The 22,621-nt window shown below is 45.7% G+C and overlaps 1 protein-coding gene across 1 annotated transcript in view; it reads right to left on the bottom strand.

The window, feature by feature from the left end:
* The window catches only part of LOC117044870, an 878,236-nt gene that overhangs the window by 76,372 nt on the left and 779,243 nt on the right, over positions 1 to 22,621 (bottom strand). Inside the window, 1 exon segment of the mRNA XM_033145647.1 lies at positions 19,992 to 22,028. Within this exon segment, the coding sequence (XP_033001538.1) occupies positions 19,992 to 22,028 (2,037 nt within the window).

The following is a 22,621-nucleotide window of genomic DNA, read 5'->3' as shown; positions in this document are numbered from 1 at the left end:
TCCACCTAAACATTAGGAAGAACTTCCTGACAGTGAGAGCTGTTCGGCAGTGGAATTTGCTACCAAGGAGTGTGGTGGAGTCTCCTTCTTTGGAGGTCTTTAAGCAGAGGCTTGACAGCCATCTGTCAGGAATGCTTTGATGGTGTTTCCTGCTTGGCAGGGGGTTGGACTGGATGGCCCTTGGGGTCTTTTCCAACTCTAGGATTCTATGATTCTACGAGTGAGAAAGAGATGAGACGGTGTATTGACCTTGAGCCAGAAGAGTTTTGAAGCAGATTTTTTTTAGAACAGACATGGCAGAGAAAGCTAAACAGGAGCCCGTAAGACAGAAAATAGTTGAAAAAAGGAGATCATCAGCACAAGAGGATATTGAAAAAGCAGTTAAGCCAGATATTGCAGAACTTATGACATTACATTTTGCAGATTTTAGGAAAGGAATGGAGGAATCTATGAACAGGCAATTTTTGGAAGTGAGGTCAGATATAGAGAATAGTAAGGAGGTTCTATCACATAAATTTGATAAACTGGATGAAAAGGTAAATGCCTTAGAAGTGAAAGTGGGGAAACGGGGGAAAACCAGCACAGTTGGTTGAAGATTTAAGGGAGGATCAAGGGATCCTAGCTGGGGCAGTGGGAGGCCTGATGGAGAGACAAAATGAACTTAAACAGCAAAACTTGCTTCTTCAATTACGATTGAATGCAAATATGGTTTGAATAAGGATGTTACCAGAGAGGGAAAAAGAACAAGACCTCGCTATCTATATGGGTGGGATATTGGCGGAATGGATGGGGGCCAAGGAGGAAGAATTTATTGACAACATTTACAGAGTCCGAACAAGAGCTGCGAGAGAGAGAGAAAACAGCCACCAGATGTACTTCTGACTTTTGTAACAAAAAAAGTAAAAGATGCAGTAATGCAAAAAAGCTATGAGGTAGGTCTGGTGGTTGAAGGACAGAAAGTTGACTTTTTAAAAGAGATTCCATTCAAATTGAGAATTAGAAGAAGGAAATATGGAATTCTGACAACAATCCTTAGAGGAGCAGGGATAAACTACAAATGGGAATTCCCAGAAGGAGCTTTCTTAACTTACAGAAAGAAAAGATATAGATTAGTGACAGAGAGTCAGGCACAAGAGTTTCTAGAGAAACACAGCAAGGACCCAGAGTTTCAAAACTCAGGAAGAGACTTCAGAACTCCCTATGAGATGCAAAGGGATGCACTGGAAAAAAACAGAAGGAGCAGCGCGAGAAAGCAAAATGTTTTTAAGCAGACAATGGCAAAAAAGCCCGATCATGGTATAAAAAGGCAAAACTGGAGGAAGAGACCAAACTTAGTTGGTCTCTAAGGTGCTACTGGAAGGAATTTTTTATTTTATTTTGACTATGGCAGACCAACACGGCTACCTACCTGTAACTGGAGGAAGATTGTCCACAGAAAAAATAGTAATTTGCTTTTCAACCCAGCAAATTATACTCAGCCAGATGGGCGGGGTATAAATAAAAAAAATGATGATGATGGGGGTGTTAGGTTCCCAGGTGTTGTAGGGGGCGCTGTTGAGCTCTGTGAAAATATATGAGGTTCATCACATAGGTATTTTTTGAATTTCCAGGCAGATATTAAGATCCCACAGGGAGCCTTACCAAGAGAGGCCACGATCCCACGATTCTCCTCCATGACGTCCATATGCAGGGCTCTCTGGTCAGGATCCAGCAATGCCCACTCCTCGTCCGTGAAATGAACCGAGACATCCTCAAAGCACACTGGACCCTAAAAGAAAAAGGGAAATATGATCTGCTACAGAAAACTCGGTTGTGTATGTGTCGTGAATGATCCAGCTCCCAGGGAAGGAAGCAATCAGGGAGAGAGAAGGTTAACTACCAGCGAAGAGGAGCTTACACGGGAGTCAAATCCCTCTGCAGACAGTCCGGGAATCAGCGTGTTTTTACATGAGTAGAATGTGCGTGTTTATTTAAAATGCATCTCTGAGTTATTTGTGGGGTTGCCTGGTGTTTTTACATGAGTAGAACGTGTCCTTTTATTTAAAATGCATCTCTGAGTTATTTGTGGGGCCTGTCTGGTGTTTTTACATGAGTAGAACGTGTGCTTTTATTTAAAATGCATCTCTAGGTTATTTGTGGGGCATAGGAATTAGTTCATCTTTGTACAAATTGGTGGTACTCCACCTTGTGCTTTCCAAGTCATTCTGCCTATGCAAGCATTCCAGTTTGCCTGATGGAAGAATCCATTTTCTCCTCTCCTCGTGAGCAGTTCTGGGGAGTTCCCTCCCAATGTCCTAGAACCAAATTCAAGGGGTTCATGGGGGAATGGAGAGGGGTAGGATTGGGGGGCAGGCCCCATTTTGCAGCTGATAGGGCTGGTTAAGCGAATGCCCTTGTCCTTGTTTTTTTTTTTTTAGCATTCAATGATCAATATAGCAATAAAATAAGCCTAGCTTGGATGACCATCTGTTTTGGATGATCTAGCAGAGATCCATGATCACTGCAGATGGTGACAGCAGTCACGAAATTAAAGTACGCCTGCTTCTTGGGAGAAAAGCAATGACAAACCGAGACAGCATCTGGTTAAAGCTATGGTTTTCCCCGGTAGTAATGTACGAGAGCTGGACCATGGACAGAAAGAAGATCAAACCTATCAATTCTTCAGGAAATCAGCCCTGAGTGCTCACTAGAAGGACACATCCTGAATCTGAGGCTCCAGTACTTTGGCCACCTCATGGGAAGAGAAGACTCCCTGGAAAAGACCCTGATGTTGGGAAAGATGGAGGGCACAAGGAGAAGGGGACGACAGAGGATGAGATGGTTGGACAGTGTTCTCGAAGCTACTAACATGAGTTTGGCCAAACTGCGAGAGGCAGTGGAAGACAGGAGTGCCTGGCATGCTCTGGTCCATGGGGTCACAAAGAGTCGGATACGACTAAACGACAACAGCAGAGATTCCTAGAATGCAGGGAGTTGGACTTGATGACCCTTGGGGTCCTTTTCAACTCTAAGATTCTATGAAAACAGCAACTACAGATGAATCGTAGTGGTGACATTCAGAAGGCTGGTGTAACAGAGTTTTATGGTCAGGAAATCCCACAGTTCACAGCTGGAGTTAACTCTTTATCAACAAGAACACAATATTCACAGACTTGGCTGAGTTTCAGGCCTAATGAGAACAGCAGCTTATTCCCTGAGTCTCTTCCTCCACAAAAGCAGTTGCCGAGAGTGAAAGCCTCGACTCCCCACAGCTTTCTAAGTCCCCTCCTGTCTGGGGTTTCTGGCAAGTGATCTAACAGTGTGCCAGTGTGCAGCCTGCCTTTGCTCCTCCATTGTCAGCTGTCTCCTGGCTCTGAGAGACAAACAAGGAGGGTGGCTTCTGGCAGAAGGAGAGGGAACCACCGGTGGCTCCTCCTTCTCCTGACTCACCTCTGCCTCTCGACCTCCCTCCTCCCACTCGCCTCCTTCCTCTTCTGCCTCTGATTCAGCACTGCATTCTGACACAGAGTCTCCCAGCTCACTAAGCCCTGCAACCCCTTCAGCTTCTGACACCTCCTCTTCCCAGGCTTCTCCCTCTTCTTCCTCTGACTGCTCATCCTTCTTCCACCTCCACTCCTTGGGCTCTGAGCCATCTTCCCTTCCTGGTTCCCCAGCTGCTTCCACCCACCATTCCTCTGTGCCCAACCAGTCCATGACACTGCTCCATCCCTCGGCCTCTGTCCCCACAAGGCAGCTTCCCCTGACCTGATCTGGTTCCACAGCCGCTGCTTCCCTTCTGCCCCCATGAAAAGATGGGTCAGGAGGTCTTGACAGCATCATTCTGTCACCTGCAACAGAAAAAAGGTAAACAGGATGCCAGGAGAGCCTGCTTCTCTCACAGGTAGAACAGGGCATCTCTAACTACAGATGGGCCTTTGAGAAAGCCTTACCTGCTGAGAGCATTTGGACGTTTGTGCCCAATTCATGTTTGTTGTGCAGAAATACACCTCCCTTCCTCTGGACCCTTGGTCCCAACTGTCTGTTGGCCAGTGTCTCCCCCCCCCCCAACGCAGCGTTGCCCAGGATCCATCACTTCAGTTTCCCGTCACGCTGATGTGGCCCATATCCAGGGACATGAGCACACGACTAGCAGAGTTCAAACAGAAGTTTAGCCTTGAGGAGAAATTTATTGAGCACCAAAAGAAATGTAATAGAACAAAGAAGAACATGGCTTCTCTCTCTGTCTTCCTTCCTCAGAGAGAGAACTGCAAAAGCAAAAGCAATACATAGCGGAAACAGCGTATCTCCCTTTCCGCCCACTAGACCCAATAATCAGAGCTGGCATGTAAACAGACGTGACATGTAACAATCCCACACGTCTGCAGCACGGGAAGAATAGAATTCCCAACACTGTCCTCCCCCCTAAAAAAAAAAACCAAGATGAAAAGAACCCAGAGATTAGTTGGAAAACCAACAGAAAAAAACTCCTTCCTCCTTACCCTGTGGCCTCTCTCTGGTGTCCAACGGAGGCCTCTCTGCCTCACAGGAATCCAGGTCCATTTCTGCAAAGAGATCCTTTTCCTGAAAAAAAAACAAGGATTCAAAACAGAGAATGCTGAGAAATATTACAAAGAGAATGACAAATACAAAATGTTTAAGGGTGTTAGATCTCATTCCATGGATGCCTTCACAGAAAAAGGACGGGCCATCAGTAGAGCATTATGGGATGTTCTCTGTCCTCTTTGGAGCCCCTTGGGAGTATCCAGAGGAAAGTCTCTCTCACCTGCTTTCTCTCCTCTGCCTGACTCAGGAGGAAACCTTCGGCCAGGGCCACCGCCTGGGAACTGGTCTCCGCTCCGCATTCCCTCACCCAGCTCTCCATCTCCGGGGGAAGGACAGCCAGGAACTGCTCCAAGATCACCAGGTCCAGCATCTCAGCTTTCGTGTGCCTTTCCGGCTTCAGCCACTGACGGTCAAGGTGGTTGAGTCGGCTGCAAACTTCTCGGGGTCCTTTTTCTTCTTGGCAGCAGAACTGCCTCAAATGCTGACTCTGCACCTCTGAGCGGAGGGTGTCCTCCTCACCCAGGATCTTCTGCACAGAGTTTTCCCAGAATCCCCCACTGCTCCCAGTTTGGATGGCATGGCCTCTTCCTGCTTCAGGGCCAACTGAGTCTCGCTCATCCATCTGTGCTCTCAGGAAGCCTCTGAGAGATTGGAAGGAACCCTTTGGTCTTCTGCCAAGTTCTGTCTGTCTGAATGAAAAGCTCTAGCAAATCCTACAAAGCAAATACATTGTTCTGTTACTGAATTTTTAGGATGGGGGGAGGGAATGGTTCCCTGAGCCAGAGCCGTCTTAAGGGGATCTGCCGCCCTGGCGCGGCTATCCCTCCGGCGCCCCCGCCATGCCGCCTCTCCGCCGCCTCCCTCCCGCGCTTGCCGCCCCTTGGGAGGGGGGTGGGCGAGCGGGGGATGAGGGGCGTGGCGCTGGAGCGGCGCGGGGCTCTGCGCGCCCTTCCAGCGCTTCCGGGACGGGAGGCGAGGGCGGCCGGCTCGCGCTCCCGCGCGCATCCGGATGGCGTGCCGCAGCCGGGCGGCGCGGCTGGGCAGCTTGTGCTGCATCGGGCGGGTGGCCAGCTGCGCGCGGAGCGCGAGCTGCCCGGCTGCGCCGCGCCACCCGGCTGTGCGCGGGAGAGCGAGCCGGCCGCCCTCGCCTCCCGTCCCGGAAGTGCTGGAAGGGCGCGCAGAGCTGTGCTCCTGTGCTCTGCTGGGCAGCCAGAGGGCGTGGCGTGGCCGGCCAGCTCCCTTGCCGGGAGTCAGAGGGCGCTGCCGGCAGGCGCTGCCAGCGGGGCTGGAGGACGGAGGCGCCCTCCAGGCCATTGCGCCCTGGCGCGGCGCGCCACCAGCCCCAATGGATGAGACGGCTCTGCCCTGAGCAAACTTCTTGCTAGGAACCAGGGCTGGACTTCACTACAGACCAAACCATGAGCTATCCGAAGAAGAAGAAGAAGAAGAAGAAGAAGAAGAAGAAGAAGAAGAAGAAAGCAGCCTCTAGCTCTCCTAGAAGGACCATTGCAATGCAAAATGTGGAGGCAACTGAAGGGATTTCTGGGAGATGAATCAGCCTGGTTCGCTCTGCCTTCCAGTCAATGCATGAAGTCAGAACCAAATGACAAGGGAATCAGTTGTATCTCGTGAAAAATGGAGGCTTGGCTCTTGTCCTCATCTGGGGTTCCTCAGGAGTTACTCTCCCCCCAACCCCACTTCGCTTCCCTTTTTCTTTGCTCTGAGGGCCAGGTATGTATCTGATTAAACCCCTGAGGGCCAAGTGGGCAGGGCCAAAGATATCTCCCTTGAAGCTTAGGGTGAAGGGCAGAAAATTTATTATTCTATTAGATTGCTTAACACACACACACAGCCATTGGTGCCAAGGTCCCTGGAGGCTCAGTGAGTAGGAGCGCCCATTTCCGGCTCGGCTGGTTTTCCATCAACAATCCCTTTGGGCCAGAGAGGATGTGGTCCTGGGATGCCCTGCTCTGGGTGCGAGGGGATTGCTGCAGTGGCCTCCGTGTGGAGCTGCCCTTGGAGACACTGGGAAACTGGTTTGCAATGCAGCAGCCAGACTATGGGCTGGGATCCCTCTCTTTATTCCTGCCCTTTCTCTCCCCCCTTTCCTTCCTTCCTCGTCCACCTTTGGAAAACCCTTTGCCCATGTTTCCTCTGTTGTGCAATGACGCTGAGCGAAGTCACACAGAGTTAAAGTTCTTTGTTTGAAGAAGGGAGATTTCGTGGGATCCATTATTTGGGATCCTGTGATCTCCCGGGAGGAGAGCGTGGCAGACCTGGCCCCTCCCTGGCAGGCCCCTCTCTCTCCTCCCCCTGCATGAGCAGACCAGGCCCCCCCCCAGGCTGGCCCCCTCCCCTGCTGCAGCCCTGGGACCCCCACCGCCTCCCCACTCACCAGATCCCAGGAGGGGACAGCCAGGCAGCCCTTGCAGGAGAGGGAGGGGCCTGGGCTCTGGAGGACCTGGCCTCCTCTCTCTCGCTTCCTGGCCTCTCTAGGAAGGCAGCTCGGTTCCCTTTAACCCTTACAAAGCCAAGTCCTCTCTCGGTTGGCAGAACATCAGATTTTTATTCTTTTTTATGGATTTAGGGGGGCTACGCCAATGCCCAGATATGCTTTTGGGGGTGAGGCACTTGGTTAGCCTCTCCCTCCCTTTGTCAGAAGCCGGAGGAACAGCTTGCAGGAGGAAAGGAACCTCCTCCTCGAATTCAGGAGTGGAGAGAGAGGAGTTGCAAGAGACCACAAGGGCCACAAATAATCACAAATGAATGGGCATTTTACAGGAATTGGATAGAAAGGGGGGAAGCCAACCCTAACATACAAGCTCAAATGAACAGACTGTGTACATGGATAAAGATCTGAAGAAGGAAGGTCTGCCCAGAGGGGAGAGTGGGAGGGGAGCGGGTAGGACTAGGGGAAATTTAATTTTTTAAAAAGATATACCACCCTTCATCAAGAGATCTCAGGGACGTCCAAAACATAGAATACATGAAAAGTAGACAAATGACACACCACCTCTCAAGATTCTGATACCAACTACCATGTTCTTCCCTTGGCTCATTGTGTAGCCTTGTGGGATAGAGCCATCTCTGTGGTTCCCTCCTCCATCGTTTTTGGATGTTCCCTCCACTCCTACTGCCGCCACATGGAGATGGCATTTTTCCAGCCTCTCTCAGGAAATGAACACAATGTTATTTCCTCCTCTTTCTTAAAACCCAACTTCATGCCCCGTTAGAAGAATTTTCTCCCCTTTGGAAACATGGAAGACATCTTCAGAAAATTAAGCAAGATTGCATTGGTGAGAGCCAGTGTGTTGTAGTGGTTAAGTAGTCTTGTAATCTGGTGAACCTGGTTCGCTTCCCCGCTCCTCCACAGGCAGCTGCTGGGTGACCTTGGGCTAGTCACACTTCTCTGAAGTCTCTCAGCCCCACTCACCTCACAGAGTGTTTGTTGTGGGGGAGGAAGGGAAAGGAGAATGTGAGCCGCTTTGAGACTCCTTCGGGTAGTGATAAAGCGGGATATCATATCCAAACTCTTCTTCTTGCATTTAAAGAAGAAGAAGAGTTTGGATTTGATATCCTGCTGGCGTGGCAGGATGACTTGCCGAGCGGCGCTGGAAATCATGTCTGCGCATGTCCGTAGCGCTGGACATGCACAGCAAGATGCCGGAAATTGCGCCTGCTCATATCCGTGACACCGGAAATTGTGTCTGCACATGCGCGATTTCCGGCGCCAGATGCGGCCCATGAAGGTCGTTTTACCAGCCCATGAGTTGCCCGCCAACTGAGCCACCCACTTGGCAAGCCCCCCGCGTGCCACACTAAACTGGCGTGGCGACTTGCTGAGCGGCGCTGGAAATCGTGTCTGCAGCGAGATGCCGGAAATCGCACCTGCTCATGTCTGTGACGCCAGAAATTGTGTCTGCACAGGCGCAATTTCAGTCGTTTGGGCATGCGCAGGCACGATTTCCGGCATCACGGATATGCACAGACATGATTTCCAGTATCGTGCTGCACATGTCCGGCCCATGGACGCTCTCCGTGGGCTTGATCCGGCCCATGGCCGGATAACCTTGCCGATGCCTGGTTCAGATGATGTCTGAGGCAGAGGATCTGGTGCAGACCGAGACTCCTCTGGTTCCGAGTCTGAGCCCGAGTCCCAGGCCATCACAACATGGTCTTATAGGGGAACCCCTAAACCTTGAAATTAATAAATAGTAGGAATCTGATTGTTTGGAGTACTGAAGGAAAGATTGGGGGCCAGTGGAAAAATACTGGCCGCCTGGGATAGAGGTGTTAACATGACAAAATATCTTGATGGCCCATCTGAGAATCTGGTCCTGGGTGCTGATCCATGGACAGAGCTTGCCATGATGATGAGTGTTCACAAATTAATAAAATAATAATAATAATAATAATAATAATAATAATAATAATAATAATAATAATTCCATTGACCACGGTGTCCTCTGAGTTAGGGGTGGTGACACTGCTTTGTGGTGTTTCTGGTCCTTTGAGGATGAGCATCTCCACAGGGTGATTCTTGGGAAGTGCTCTTTGACTACTTTATTGAGTACCATGAAATACATATAACAAGACAGTGGAACGTTCAGTCACACTCACATTCTTGCATCCATACTCACCACTCTCTCTACTGAATTGATCAGGTTCAGCAAGAGTTATGGGTGACCAGATAGCAGAATCCTGACTGCGTCTGCCGCACACTCCAAATTGGAGAGTCTCACCTTTTATACTTTCCTTGTTGTTCATCTGAATCTTGGCATTCTTTCGTCCTCGGCATGTTCTTGGTATTTTAAAACTGTTATTATTTGAAACTGATGTTGTTTAGCTTTTGGCGTATCACAACTCTTATTGATCGAAACTGATGTTGTATAGCCAGTCTTCATTCCTCCTTGCATGGACCGTTCGTAACATATTGCTTTGGCCACAACATGCACATTCCATTAGCTCTTTGATCAACACAGTTCACTGATCGTTCATCAACAGCATTTTGTGGTGTTCTTCAGCCGTCTCAGGCCCATACAAACCATACCGTTCATTACATATCTCCCCCTCTTGACGTGTAAATTTATTTATACCCCACACTTTAAAATCAATATGTAAATATTCTAAGACAGTATTCAATCGTGTCTGCAGATTCTTTAAGCGTTTAAGCAAAATGCATACCCAATTACACTGAATAATATCAACAGAATAATTACAATAGGATGTTTCAATAGATGTAAGAAAGCCGAAGCCTTTGGAGAATAGCCTTTAAATATATCCCACCAATGATATTCCGTAAGGCTAGATTCTTCATCAGCAAATTCTCTATTTTCATATTGTATTTTTACAAATGCCTTTTTTGTATTCCAAGCATGTTGTTCCAAATGTTTTCGCATTTAATCATTATGCAATAACAATGTCATTAACTTCTGATAGTCGGGTCCTATAGAAATATCAAAACTAGATAGGTTTAATGGCAAATACACAGAATCTTTAATCGTTTCCAACATGCTATTACCAGTTCTCAAATTTTGCACATAGGTTACATTACATTTGCATTCCTGATATTTATCAATTCAGGTGAGAGTTCCATCTGACCACAATTCAGGGTCCACAGTAGTAACACATAAGCATCCAATCCCAGTATCTTGAATAAAAGTATCATTACCCATCTTTTGTAATTGACAGATTCCATCACTAACATCAAACACACAAGGTTCACTTTGTTCAAAATGTGTTGAGCAGACATATATCCTTTCCCCCATCATTCACACCTACAGATATAAACTGTAACATTATCCTTATGATTCAAAACATTAGAACATAACACCTTATGAGAAAGAAAATAAGGAACCCAAAATATATCATTAACAATCATAGGTAAAGGTGTGTCAGGTTTTCTGGGCATCTTAGAGTTAATGATGCAAGAGGCGTTCTGATCCTGGGAGCCTTGCCCACTGTAATACAGGCACTTTTCCTTTGTCTAGAAAAGGGGAGGTTTGGTTTCACTTTCCCCTTAGCCTGCTTACTGCTATTGTTACTGCTGAATGTGATTTCTTTGTTTGCTGCAGACATGCAGCTCGAGTCTGTAGGACTTGTGTGTGTGCTACTAAATAAAGCTTAGTTAGATTAGTAGCACTGGCGTCTGTCAAGTTATTGCAAGACGCCACGGAGCAGACCTCAACAAGCCATCCCATCGCTGTGTTTCACTCTGCTACTGAAGAACGCTCAGAGCGCAGCAGAAGTGTGCCTGGGCGCCATTGATGTCGGAGAAGATCGTAAAGGTGATTGATTGCAGTGCCGGTCAGCAGCACCACTTGGGTTGACCCAATACCACAACAAGGCGTAACATACCCTGTTTCTCCTAAAATAAGCCATAGCCATAAAATAAGCCATAGCAGGATTTCTATGCATTTGCGAAATATAAGCCGTTCCCCAAAAATAAGCCATACCCCGAAAATAAGCCATAGTGACGTGGTACATCCCATTAAAACAGCCTGGGGAGGCGTGGCTATGCAGCGTACCGATGCGACACGGTTAAAATAAGACATCCCCTGAAAATAAGCCATACTGTGTTTTGTTGAGCGAAAAAAAATATAAGACGGTGTCTTATTTTAGGAGAAACACGGTAATACATATTGTGGTATTACGTATTCTACTATGTTCAAGTGATAATAATTCTACTTTCCATACATCATTAATAATCTGATAATCAGTTAATCTAAACCACTCAAAATAATCTGTATATAATATACTTTCAAGATTTCCTATTTCCACAAACATATTAGCATGATTACCTAATAATGCAATCTTTATATTTTCCAACAAAGTAATAGCCATTTGTTGCAAAGTAGTACTAGAGATAGCTGTAGAAATTTATTTTCATGAATCATTATGCACACCCAGCAAAGCATGTGGGGTCTCATTTAAATGATCAAACTGTTCCTGGCTTAAAGAAGCGGCAATAGCGTGAAATCGGTATCCATTTTCAAAATCCTTTCAGGAACCTTGTGCGTCTTGTTTCTCACACACAGAGAAGCTTCGAGAACCTTCTTGAATTCACTGGAATAGGATCAATCAGATCAATACTTTCTGTACTAAGAAATGCAAACCGACACGTTTGACTCTATAGATATTCCTCTGGCTCTATAGCTATTCTCCTCACGGAGGATCAGAGCCGGTTCTCCCTCCGTAAAACCCTCTCCCACCCTCTCTCCCATCTCAAATCCAGCCCTCTCCGACTCCCTCTCTTTTATTTTCCCACCCAAAGTCCTAGTTCCACCCCCTTCTCTCTGGCTGGCTGTCGAGGTAGCCAATCAGAGAGGACCTCTAGCTCTCTGGTGGAATTCTCAGGCACTGCATCCCCAGACTCTGCTGTCCATCAAATCCCTCTCTTATATTGGTGCATTTGGTTTTTCCTGCCTAAACATTTACTTTTCTCCCTATTGAAATTCATTTTGTGAGCTTGGGCCCGGTTCTCCAATCCTTTTGAATCCCAATTCTGTCATTGGTGGCATTAGCTGCTCCTCCCAGTTTGCTTCACCTGAAAATTTGATCAGCATCCCCTGAATTCCTCCATAGAAATCTTTGATAAAGAAGTTGAGCACCTCACTTCTTCCCAGGATGACAAAGAACCATTACTGAAACCTTTGGATGAAGGAACAAAATAGGAAATTCTTTCCAGTAGCACCTTAGAGACCAACTGAGTTTGTTCTTGGTATGAGCTTTCGTGTGCATGCACACGAAAGCTCATACCAAGAACAAACTCAGTTTGTCTCTAAGGTGCTACTGGAAAGAATTTCCTATTTTGTTTCGACTATGGCAGACCAACACGGCTACCCACCTGTACTTTGGATGAAGGGCAGAACATAACTTTTATAAATAATAAAAAGAGATATTAACAAGCTGAAACATGTGCAGAGGATGTCAACCAAGAATCTATTGATTGATTTTGTATACCACCCTATTCCCACAGGTCTCAGAGAGTTCCCAACATAAAATCACACTATAAAAACACAAAATACACAATAAAACTATAAACAATGGAAGATAGAGCAAACTTGTTTTTTTCCTGCTCCAGAGGGCAGGACATCAACCAATGGCTTCAAGTTAAAGGAACGGAGATTCTGACTAAACATAGAATCCTAGAGTAACTAGAGTACCATCCTGACAGATTGCTGTCAAGCCTCCGCTTAAAGACCTCCAAAGAAGGAGACTCCACCCCACTCCTTGGCAGCAAATTCCACTGTCAAACAGCTCTTACTGTCAGGAAGTTCTTCCTAATGTTTAGGTGGAATCTTCCTTCTTGTAATTTGAATCCATTGCCCCCTGTCCGCTTCTCTGGAGCAGCAGAAAACAACCTTTCTCCCTCCTCTGTATGACATCCTTTTATATATTTGAATATGGCTATCATATCACCCCTTAACCTTCTCTTCTCCAGGCTAAACATACCCAGCTCCCTAAGCCGTTCCTCATAAGGCATCGTTTCCAGGCCTTTGACCATTTTGGTTGCCCTCCTCTGGACACATTCCAGCTTGTCAGTATCCTTCTTGAACTGTGGTACCCAGAACTGGACACCGTGTCCAGGTGAAGTCTAACCAGAGCGGAATACAGTGGTACTATTACTTCCCTTGATCTAGATGCTATACTCCTATTGATGCAGCCCAGAATTGCATTGGCTTTTTTAGCTGCTGCATCACACTGTTGACTCATGTCAAGTTTATGGTCTACCAAGACTCCTAGATCCTTTTCACATGTACTGCTCTCAATCCAGGTGTCACCCATCCTGTATTTGTGCCTTTCATTTTTTTTTTTTTTTTTGCCCGTGTAGTACTTTACATTTTCCCCTGTTAAAATTCATCTTGTTTGCTTTGACCCAGTTCTCTAATCTGTTAAGGTCATTTTGAAGTGTGATCCTGTGCTCTGGGGTATTAGCCACCCCTCCCAATTTGGTGTCATCTGCAAACTTGATCAGGATGCCCTCAAGCCCATCATCCAAGTCATTAATAAAGATGTTGAATAAGACTGGGCCCAAGACAGAACCCTGTGGCACTCCACTAGTCACTTCACTCCAGGATGAAGAGGAGCCATTAATGAGTACCCTTTGGGTTCGGTCAGTCAGCCAGTTACAAATCCACTGAATGATAGCATTGTCTAGCCCACATTTTACCAGCTTCTTTACAAGAATATCATAGAATCATAGAGTTGGAAGAGACCACAAGGGCCATCCAGTCTAACCCCCTGCCAAGCAGGAAACACCATCAAAGCATTCCTGACAGATGGCTGTCAAGCCTCTGCTTAAAGACCTCCAAAGAAGGAGACTCCACCACACTCCTTGGTAGCAAATTCCACTGCTGAACAGCTCTCACTGTCAGGAAGTTCTTCCTAATGTTTAGGTGGAATCTTCTTTCTTGTAGTTTGAATCCATTGCCCCGTGTCCGCTTCTCTGGAGCAGCAGAAAACAACCTTTCACCCTCCTCTATATGACATCCTTGTATATATTTGAACATGGCTATCATATCACCCCTTAACCTTCTCTTCTCCAGGCTAAACATACCCAGCTCCCTAAGCCGTTCCTCGTAAGGCATTGTTTCCAGGCCTTTGACCATTTTGGTTGCCCTCCTCTGGACACGTTCCAGCTTGTCAGTATCCTTCTTGAACTGTGGTGCCCAGAACTGGACACAGTATTCCAGGTGAGGTCTGACCAGAGCGGAATACAGTGGTACTATTACTTCCCTTGATCTAGATGCTATACTCCTATTGATGCAGCCCAGAATTGCATTGGCTTTTTTAGCTGCTGCATCACACTGTTGACTCATGTCAAGTTTGTGGTCTACCAAGACTCCTAGATCCTTTTCACATGTACTTCTCTCAAGCCAGGTGTAACCCATCCTGTATTTGTGCCTTTCATTTTTTTTTGCCCAAGTGTAGTACTTTACATTTCTCCTTGTTAAAATTCATCTTGTTTGCTTTGGCCCAGTTGTCTAATCTGTTAAGGTCATTTTGAAGTGCGATCCTGTCCTCTGGGGTATTAGCCACCCCTCCCAATTTGGTGTCATCTGCAAACTTGATCAGGATGCCCTCAAGTCCATCATCCAAGTCATTGATGAAGATGTTGAATAAGACTGGGCCCAAGACAGAACCCTGTGGCACCCCACTAGTCACTTCTCTCCAGGATGAAGAGGAGCCATTGATGAGCACCCTTTGGGTTCGGTCAGTCAGCCAGTTACAAATCCACTGAATGGTAGCATTGTCTAGCCCACATTTTACCAGCTTCTTTACAAGAATATCATGGGGCACCTTGTCAAAGGCCTTGCTGAAATCAAGATAGGCTACATCCACAGCGTTCCCTTCATCTACCAGGCTTGTAATTCTGTCAAAAAAATGAGATCAGATTGGTCTGACATGACATATTTTTCAGAAACCCATGCTGACTTTTAGTGATCACAGCATTCCTTTCTAGGTGCTCACAGACCGTTTGCTTAATGATCTGCTCTAGAATCTTTCCTGGTATTGATGTCAAGCTGACTGGGTGGTAATTGTTTGGGTCCTCTCTTTTCCCCTTTTTGAAAATAGGGACAACATTTGCCCTCCTCCAGTCTGCTGGGACTTCGCCTGTTCTCCAGGAATTCTCAAAGATTACTGCCAGTGGTTCTGAAATCATCTCTGCCAGTTATTTGAATACTCTTGGATGTAGTTCATCCGGCCCTGGAGACTTGAATCCGGCCCTTCATGGATCACTGCCTTGTCGTGGCGAAGGGGCTTGAATTACTCAGGGAAGCTATGGACAGGTCATGATGGACAGGTCATAGTAGAGAGTTTGGACCAAACGTGATCCACCTGGAGAAGGAACTGGCAAAGCCGCTCCAGTATCCCTGCCAAGAAAACTCCATGGACAAAGACAACAGGCTTATAAAAGATATGACGCTGGAAGATGAGCCCCTCAGGTCGGAAGGCGTCCAACATGCTACTGGGGAAGAGCGGAGGACAAGTACAAGTAGATCCAGAGCTGATGAAGCGGCTGGGCCAAAGCCGAAAGGATACTCAGCTGCGGATATGCCTGGAAGCGAAAGGAAAGTCCAATGCTGTAAAGAAAAGTATTGCATAGGAACCTGGAATGTAAGAACCATGAACCTTGGTAAGCTGGATGTGGTCAAAAATGAGATGGCAAGAATAAACATTGACATCCGAGGCATCAGTGAACTAAAATGGACAGGAATGGGCGAATTCAGTTCGGATGACTATCATATCTACTACTGTGGGCAGGAATCCCGTAAAAGAAATGGAGTGGCCCTCATAGTCAACAAAAGAGTGGCGAAAGCTGTACTGGGATGCAATTTAAAAAAATGATAGAATGATCTCGATACGAATCCAAGGCAGACCTTTTAACATCACAGTAATCCAAGTTTATGCACCAACTACCAGTGCTGAAGAAACTGAAATTGACCAATTCTATGAAGACTTACAACACCTTATAGAAATGACACCAAAGAAGGATGTTCTTCTCATTATAGGGAATCGGAATGCTAAAGTAGGGAGTCAAGAGATAAAAGGAACAACTGGCAAGTTTGGCCTTGGAGATCAAAATGAAGCAGGGCAAAGGCTAATAGAGTTCTGTCAAGAGAACAAGCTGGTCATCACAAACACTCTTTTCCAACAACACAAGAGACGACTCTACACATGGACATCACCAGATGGGCAACACCGAAATCAGATTGATTATATTCTCTGCAGCCAAAGATGGAGAAGCTGTATACACTCAGCAAAAACAAGACCTGGAGCTGACTGTGGCTCAGATCATCGGCTTCTTATAGCAAAATTCCAGCTTAAACTGAAGAAAGTAGGAAAAACCACTGGGCCAGTAAGATTCAATCTAAATCAAATTCCTTATGAATACACAGTTGAAGTGAAGAACAGGTTCAAGGATTTAGATTTGGTGGATAGAGTACCTGAAGAACTGTGGATGGAGGCTCGTAACATCATACAGGAGACAGCAACGAAAACCATCCCAATGAAAAAGAAATGCAAGAAAGCAAAGTGGCTGTCCAATGAGGCCTTACAAATAGCGGGGGAGAGAAGACAAGCAAAATGCGAGGGAGATCGTGAAAGATACAGGAAATTGAATGCAGATTTCCAAAGAATAGCAAGGAGAGACAAGAGGGCCTTTCTAAACGAGCAATGCAAAGAAATAGAGGAAAATAACAGAATGGGGAAAACCAGAGATTTGTTCAAGAAAATTGGAGATATGAAAGGAACATTTCATACAAAGATTACCACAATTAAGGACAAAAGTGGAAAGGACCTAACAGAAGCAGAAGACATCAAGAAGAGGTGGCAAGAATACACAGAGGAATTGTACCAGAAAGATATGGAGGTCTCATACACCCCAGGTAATGTGGTTGCTGACCTTGAGCCAGACATCCTGGAGAGTGAAGTCAAATGGGCCTTAGAAAGCCTTGCTAACAACAAGGCCAGTGGAAGTGATGATATTCCAGCTGAACCATTTAAAATTTTAAAAGAGGATGCTGTTAAGGTGCTACACTCAATATGCCAGCAAGTTTGGAAAACTCAGCAGTGGCCAGAGGATTGGAGAAGATCAGTCTACATCCCAATCCCAAAGAAGGGCAGTGCCAAAGAATGCTCCAACTACCGCACAATTGCACTCATTTCACACGCTAGCAAGGTTATGCTAAAAATTCTACAAGGCAGGCTTAAGCAGTATGTGGACCGAGAACTCCCAGAAGTGCAAGCTGGATTTCGAAGGGGCGGAGGAACCAGAGACCAAATTGCAAACATGCGCTGGATTATGGAGAAAGCTAGAGAGTTCCAGAAAAACATCTACTTCTGCTTCATTGACTACGCAAAAGCATTTGACTGTGTCGACCACAGCAAACTATGGCAAGTTCTTAAAGAAATGGGAGTGCCGGATCACCTCATTTGTCTCCTGAGAAATCTCTATGTGGAACAAGAAGCTACAGTTAGAACTGGATATGGAACAACTGATTGGTTCAAAATTGGGAAAGGAGTACGACAAGGCTGTATATTGTCTCCCTGCTTATTTAACTTATATGCAGAATTCATCATGCGAAAGGCTGGACTGGATGAATCCCGAGCCGGAATTAAGATTGCCGGAAAAAATATCAACAATCTCAGATATGCTGATGATACTACCTTGATGGCAGAAAGTGAGGAAGAATTAAAGAACCTTTTAATGAGGGTGAAAGAAGAGAGCGCAAAATATGGTCTGAAGCTCAACATCAAAAAAACAAAGATCATGGCCACTGGTCCCATCACCTCCTGGCAAATAGAAGGGGAAGAAATGGAGGCAGTGAGAGATTTCACTTTCTTGGGTTCCATGATCACTGCAGATGGCGACAGCAGTCACGAAATTAGAAGACACCTGCTTCTTGGGAGAAAAGCAATGACAAACCTAGACAGCATCTTAAAAAGCAAAGACATCACCTTGCCGACAAAGGTCCGTATAGTTAAAGCTATGGTTTTCCCAGTGGTAATGTACGGAAGTGAGAGCTGGACCATAAAGAAGGCTGATCGCCGTAGAATTGATGCTTTTGAATTATGGTGCTGGAGGAGACTCTTGAGAGTCCCATGGACTGCAAGAAGATCAAACCTATCCATTCTCAAAGAAATCAGCCCTGAGTGCTCACTAGAAGGACAGATCCTGAAGTTGAGGCTCCAGTACTTTGGCCACCTCATGAGAAGAGAAGACTCCCTAGAAAAGACCCTGATGTTGGGAAAGATGGAGGGCACAAGGAGAAGGGGACGACAGAGGATGAGATGGTTGGACAGTGTTCTCGAAGCTACTAACATGAGTTTGGCAAAACTGCGAGAGGCAGTGAAGGATAGGCGTGCCTGGCGTGCTCTGGTCTATGGGGTCACGAAGAGTCGGACACGACTGAACGACTGAACAACAACAACAAAACTAGCCAAGTATTCTTGTACTACCTCCTTACTTATTCTGGGCTTTGTTTCCCCTGCTGAATCATCTGCTCCATATTCTTCAGGTCGGGCATTGTTTTCTTTTTTGGAGAAGACTGAGGCAAAGAAGGCATTGAGGAGTTCTGCCCTTTCTGTCCCCTGTTCACATTTCACCATCTTCTCCTCTGACCCCACTGTTTCCTTTTGCTATGGACATACCCATAAAAGCCCTTTTTATTGCTTTTAACCTCTCTAGCAAGCCTGAGTTCATTCTGTGCTTTAGCTTTTCTGACTCTGTCTCTACACTTTGTCTCTACACTACTTGTTTGAATTCCTCTCTGGTGGTTTCCCCCTTTTTCCATTTTCTGTACATATCCCTTTTAAATCTTAACTCAGTTAAACATTCTTTAGATAGCCACCATGGCTTCTTTAGGCACCTTCCATGTTTTCGTCTCATTGGTACTGCTTGAAGTTGTGCTTTAAATATCTCCCTTTTAACAAACTCCCATCCATCATGAACTCCCTTCCCCTATAGTATTACTGACCATGGGATCACACCCAGCGTTTCCCTAAGTTTATTGAAGTTGGCTTTCTTAAAGTCTAGAATTTGAGTCTTTGTATTCTTGGTTGCTCCTTTCTGCTGTATGATAAACTCCAGAAGAGCATTATCACTCCCACCTAATGATCCTGCCACTTCTACCCCACTTACCAAGTCATCACTATTGGTTAAGACCAGATCTAAAATGGCTGAACCTCTTGTTGCTTCTTCCACTTTCAGGACAATGAAATTGTCTGCAAGGCTAGTCAGGAATCTGTTTGACCTTATGCTCTTGGCTGAGTTTGACATCCAACAAATATCAGGATAGTTGAAATCCCCCAGTACTGCTATCTCACTTCCTTTTGAATGCTTGGTCATCTGTTCCAGGAAGGCATCATCTGTGTCCTCAGTTTGTCTTGGGGATCTGTAGTAAATCCTGGATCTCTTCACAGGTATACACATCCCTGACATATAATGCCACTCCTGCTCTTTTCCTGTTTGGTCTATTTCTCTGAAATAGATTGTATCCCTCTATTACTACATTCCAATCATGAGATTCATCCCACCAGGTTTTAGAGTTGCCTATTATGTTGTATTTAGTTTGCTGTACCAAGAGCTCAAGTTCATCTTGTTTATTTCCCATTCTCTGTGTATTAGTGTACAGACGCTGAAGACCATTGATCATTCCCCCGAGTCTCTTATTTAAGGATTTTTTCTTCCCACCACTAGGTCTACATGCTGTTTGCTCCATTTGGTCCTTGACATTTGGATGAACATGAGGAAGAACTTTTTGACAGCAGGAGCTGTTAGTGTAATGGGCTCCCTTGGAAGGTGTTGGAATCTCCATCCTTTCAGGTTTTATTAAGTTGGATGGTCACCTGTCATGGCTGCTTTAGTTGCAATTGCTGCTTCACATGGGGTGGACCAGATGACACCAGAGGTCACTTCCAACTCCACAATTCTACGATTCTACGATTCCACACAGATAGGGTTTCTCCCCTGTATGAATTCTTTGATGGGAAGTGAGTTCGGAGCTGCGACGGAAGCTCTTCTCACATTCCAAACAATGATAGGGTTTCTCCCCTCTGTGAATTATTTGATGGGAATTGAGACTGGAGCTTGTTCTGAAGCTCTTTCCACATTCAAAGCAGTGATATGGTTTCTCCCCTGTGTGAATTCTTTGATGGGAAGTGAGATGGGGGCTCTGATAGAAGCTCTTTCCACATTCCACACACTGATAGGGTTTCTCCCCTGTATGTGTTCTTTGATGGAAAGTGAGAGAGGAGATGTGACTGAAGCTCTTTCCACACTCTTGGCACTGAAATGGTTTCTCTCCACTGTGAATCCTCTGATGTACTAGGAAATCTCTTCTCACAGTAAAGCTCTTCCCACATTCTGCACACTGATAGCGTTTCTCCCCCACATGAATTCTTTCATGGAAGGTGAGATGGGAACTCTCAGTGAAGAGTTTGCCACATTTCACGCACTGATAGGGTTTCTCCCCTGTATGAAATTTTTGATGAGAAGTGAGACTCTTTCTGTATCGGAAGCTCTGTCCACATTCAAAGCAGTGATAGGGTTTCTCCCCTGTATGAATCATTTGATGGGAAGTGAGACTTTTATTGTAACAGAAGCTCTTTCCACATTCCACGCATTGATAGGGTTTCTCTCCTGTATGAATTATTTGATGGGAAGTGAGATAGGAGCTCTTACTGAAGTTCTTTCCACATTCCACACACTGATAGGGTTTCTCCCCTGTATGAATTCTTTTATGGGAAGTGAGTTTCGAGCTCTGACTGAAGCTCTTTCCACATTCCACACACTTATAGGGTTTCTCCCCTGTATGAATTCTGTGATGATTAGTGAGATTGGAGCTCGTACTGAAGCTCTTTTCACATTCCACGCACTGATAGGGTTTCTCTCCTGTATGAATTCTCTGATGAGAAGTGAGAGAGGATCTCTTACTGAAGTCCTTTCCACATTCCACACACTGATAGGGTTTCTCCCCTGTATGAATCATTTGATGGGAAGTGAGACTTTTATTGTAACGGAAGCTCTTTCCACATTCCACACACTGATAGGGTTTCTCCCCTGTATGAATTCTGTGATGATTAGTGAGATTGGAGCTCGTACTGAAGCTCTTTCCACATTCCACGCACTGATAGGGTTTCTCTCCTCTATGAATTCTCTGATGAGAAGTGAGAGAGGAGCTCTGACTGAAGTCCTTTCCACATTCCACACACTTATACGGTTTCTCCCCTGTATGAATCATTTGATGGGAAGTGAGACTTTTATTGTAACGGAAGCTCTTTCCACATTCCACACACTGATAGGGTTTCTCCCCTGTATGAATTCTTTGATGGGAAATGAGATCGGAGCTCTTCCTGAAGCTCTTTCCACATTCCATACACTTATAGGGTTTCTCCCCTGTATGAATCATTTGATGGGAAGTGAGAGAGGAGCTCTTACTGAAGTCTTTTCCACATTCCACGCACTGATAGTGTTTCTCCCCTGAATGAATTCTGTGATGCTTAGTGAGATGGGAGCTTGTACTGAAGTTCTTTTCACATTCCACACACTGATAGGGTTTTCCCCCTGTATGAATTCTCTGATGAGAAGTGAGAGAGGAGCTCTGACTGAAGCTCTTTCCACATTCAAAGCAGTGATAGGGTTTTTCCCCTGTATGAATTCTCTGATGAGAAGTGAGAGAGGAGCTCTGACTGAAGCTCTTTCCACATTCCAAACACTGGTAGGGTTTCTCCCCTGTATGAATTCTCTGATGTGAAGTGAGCTCGGTGCTGAAACGGAAGCTCTTTCCACATTCCACACATTGATATGGTTTCTCCCCTGTATGAATTCTCTGATGCTTAGTGAGAGAGGAGTTCTGACTGAAGCTCTTTCCACATTCCACACACTGATAAGGTTTCTCCCCTGTATGAATTCTCTGATGAGAAGTGAGAGAGGAGCTCTTACTGAAGCTCTTTCCACATTCCATGCACTGATAGAGTTTCTTTCCAATGAGATTTTGTTGATGGGAAGTGGAATTGGAGCTCTGACTGCAGCTCTCTCCACACTCCAAATTTTTACCTAGCTTCTCCTCTCTGGGGATTTTGTCTTTGTCACCCTTTTTCTTGATTTTCAATTCTTTACAATCTGCAATGGAAACAAAAAGGGATTAGAGACAGGAACAAATGGGGCTTCCGGTTTGTTTGCAAAGGGAAATGGTGTGGAACGAGTCGTCCGCTTAAGAGACTACCGTTACTGGGCTTTCTGAGTGACAGGGGTGTGTGCTAGGGGTAGGCACCCCCCTTAAAAAGCCCCACAGATTAGCAGGATCTTGAGGGAACCAGCCGAGCAAAGAAGAAACTCGCTGCGCTCACGGACACTTGGAAACACATCAGTCTTTTGTTACTTTATAACTGCACCAAGCTATTTATTAACAAATTACCATATTTTTCGCTCCATAAGACACACTTTTTTCCTCCTAAAAAGTAAGAGGAAATGTCTGTGCGTCTTATGGAGTGAATGCATGGTCCCTGGAGCTGAATTGCCTTCAGGCCAAAAGCAGATCGTGCTCTTTTTTTTTGACAAAGAGAGAAGGGG

Source organism: Lacerta agilis, chromosome 4 (assembly GCF_009819535.1).
Source record: "Lacerta agilis isolate rLacAgi1 chromosome 4, rLacAgi1.pri, whole genome shotgun sequence".
In the NCBI taxonomy this organism is placed as follows: Eukaryota; Metazoa; Chordata; class Lepidosauria; order Squamata; family Lacertidae; genus Lacerta; species Lacerta agilis.
This window is presented reverse-complemented; position numbering and strand designations above follow the sequence as displayed.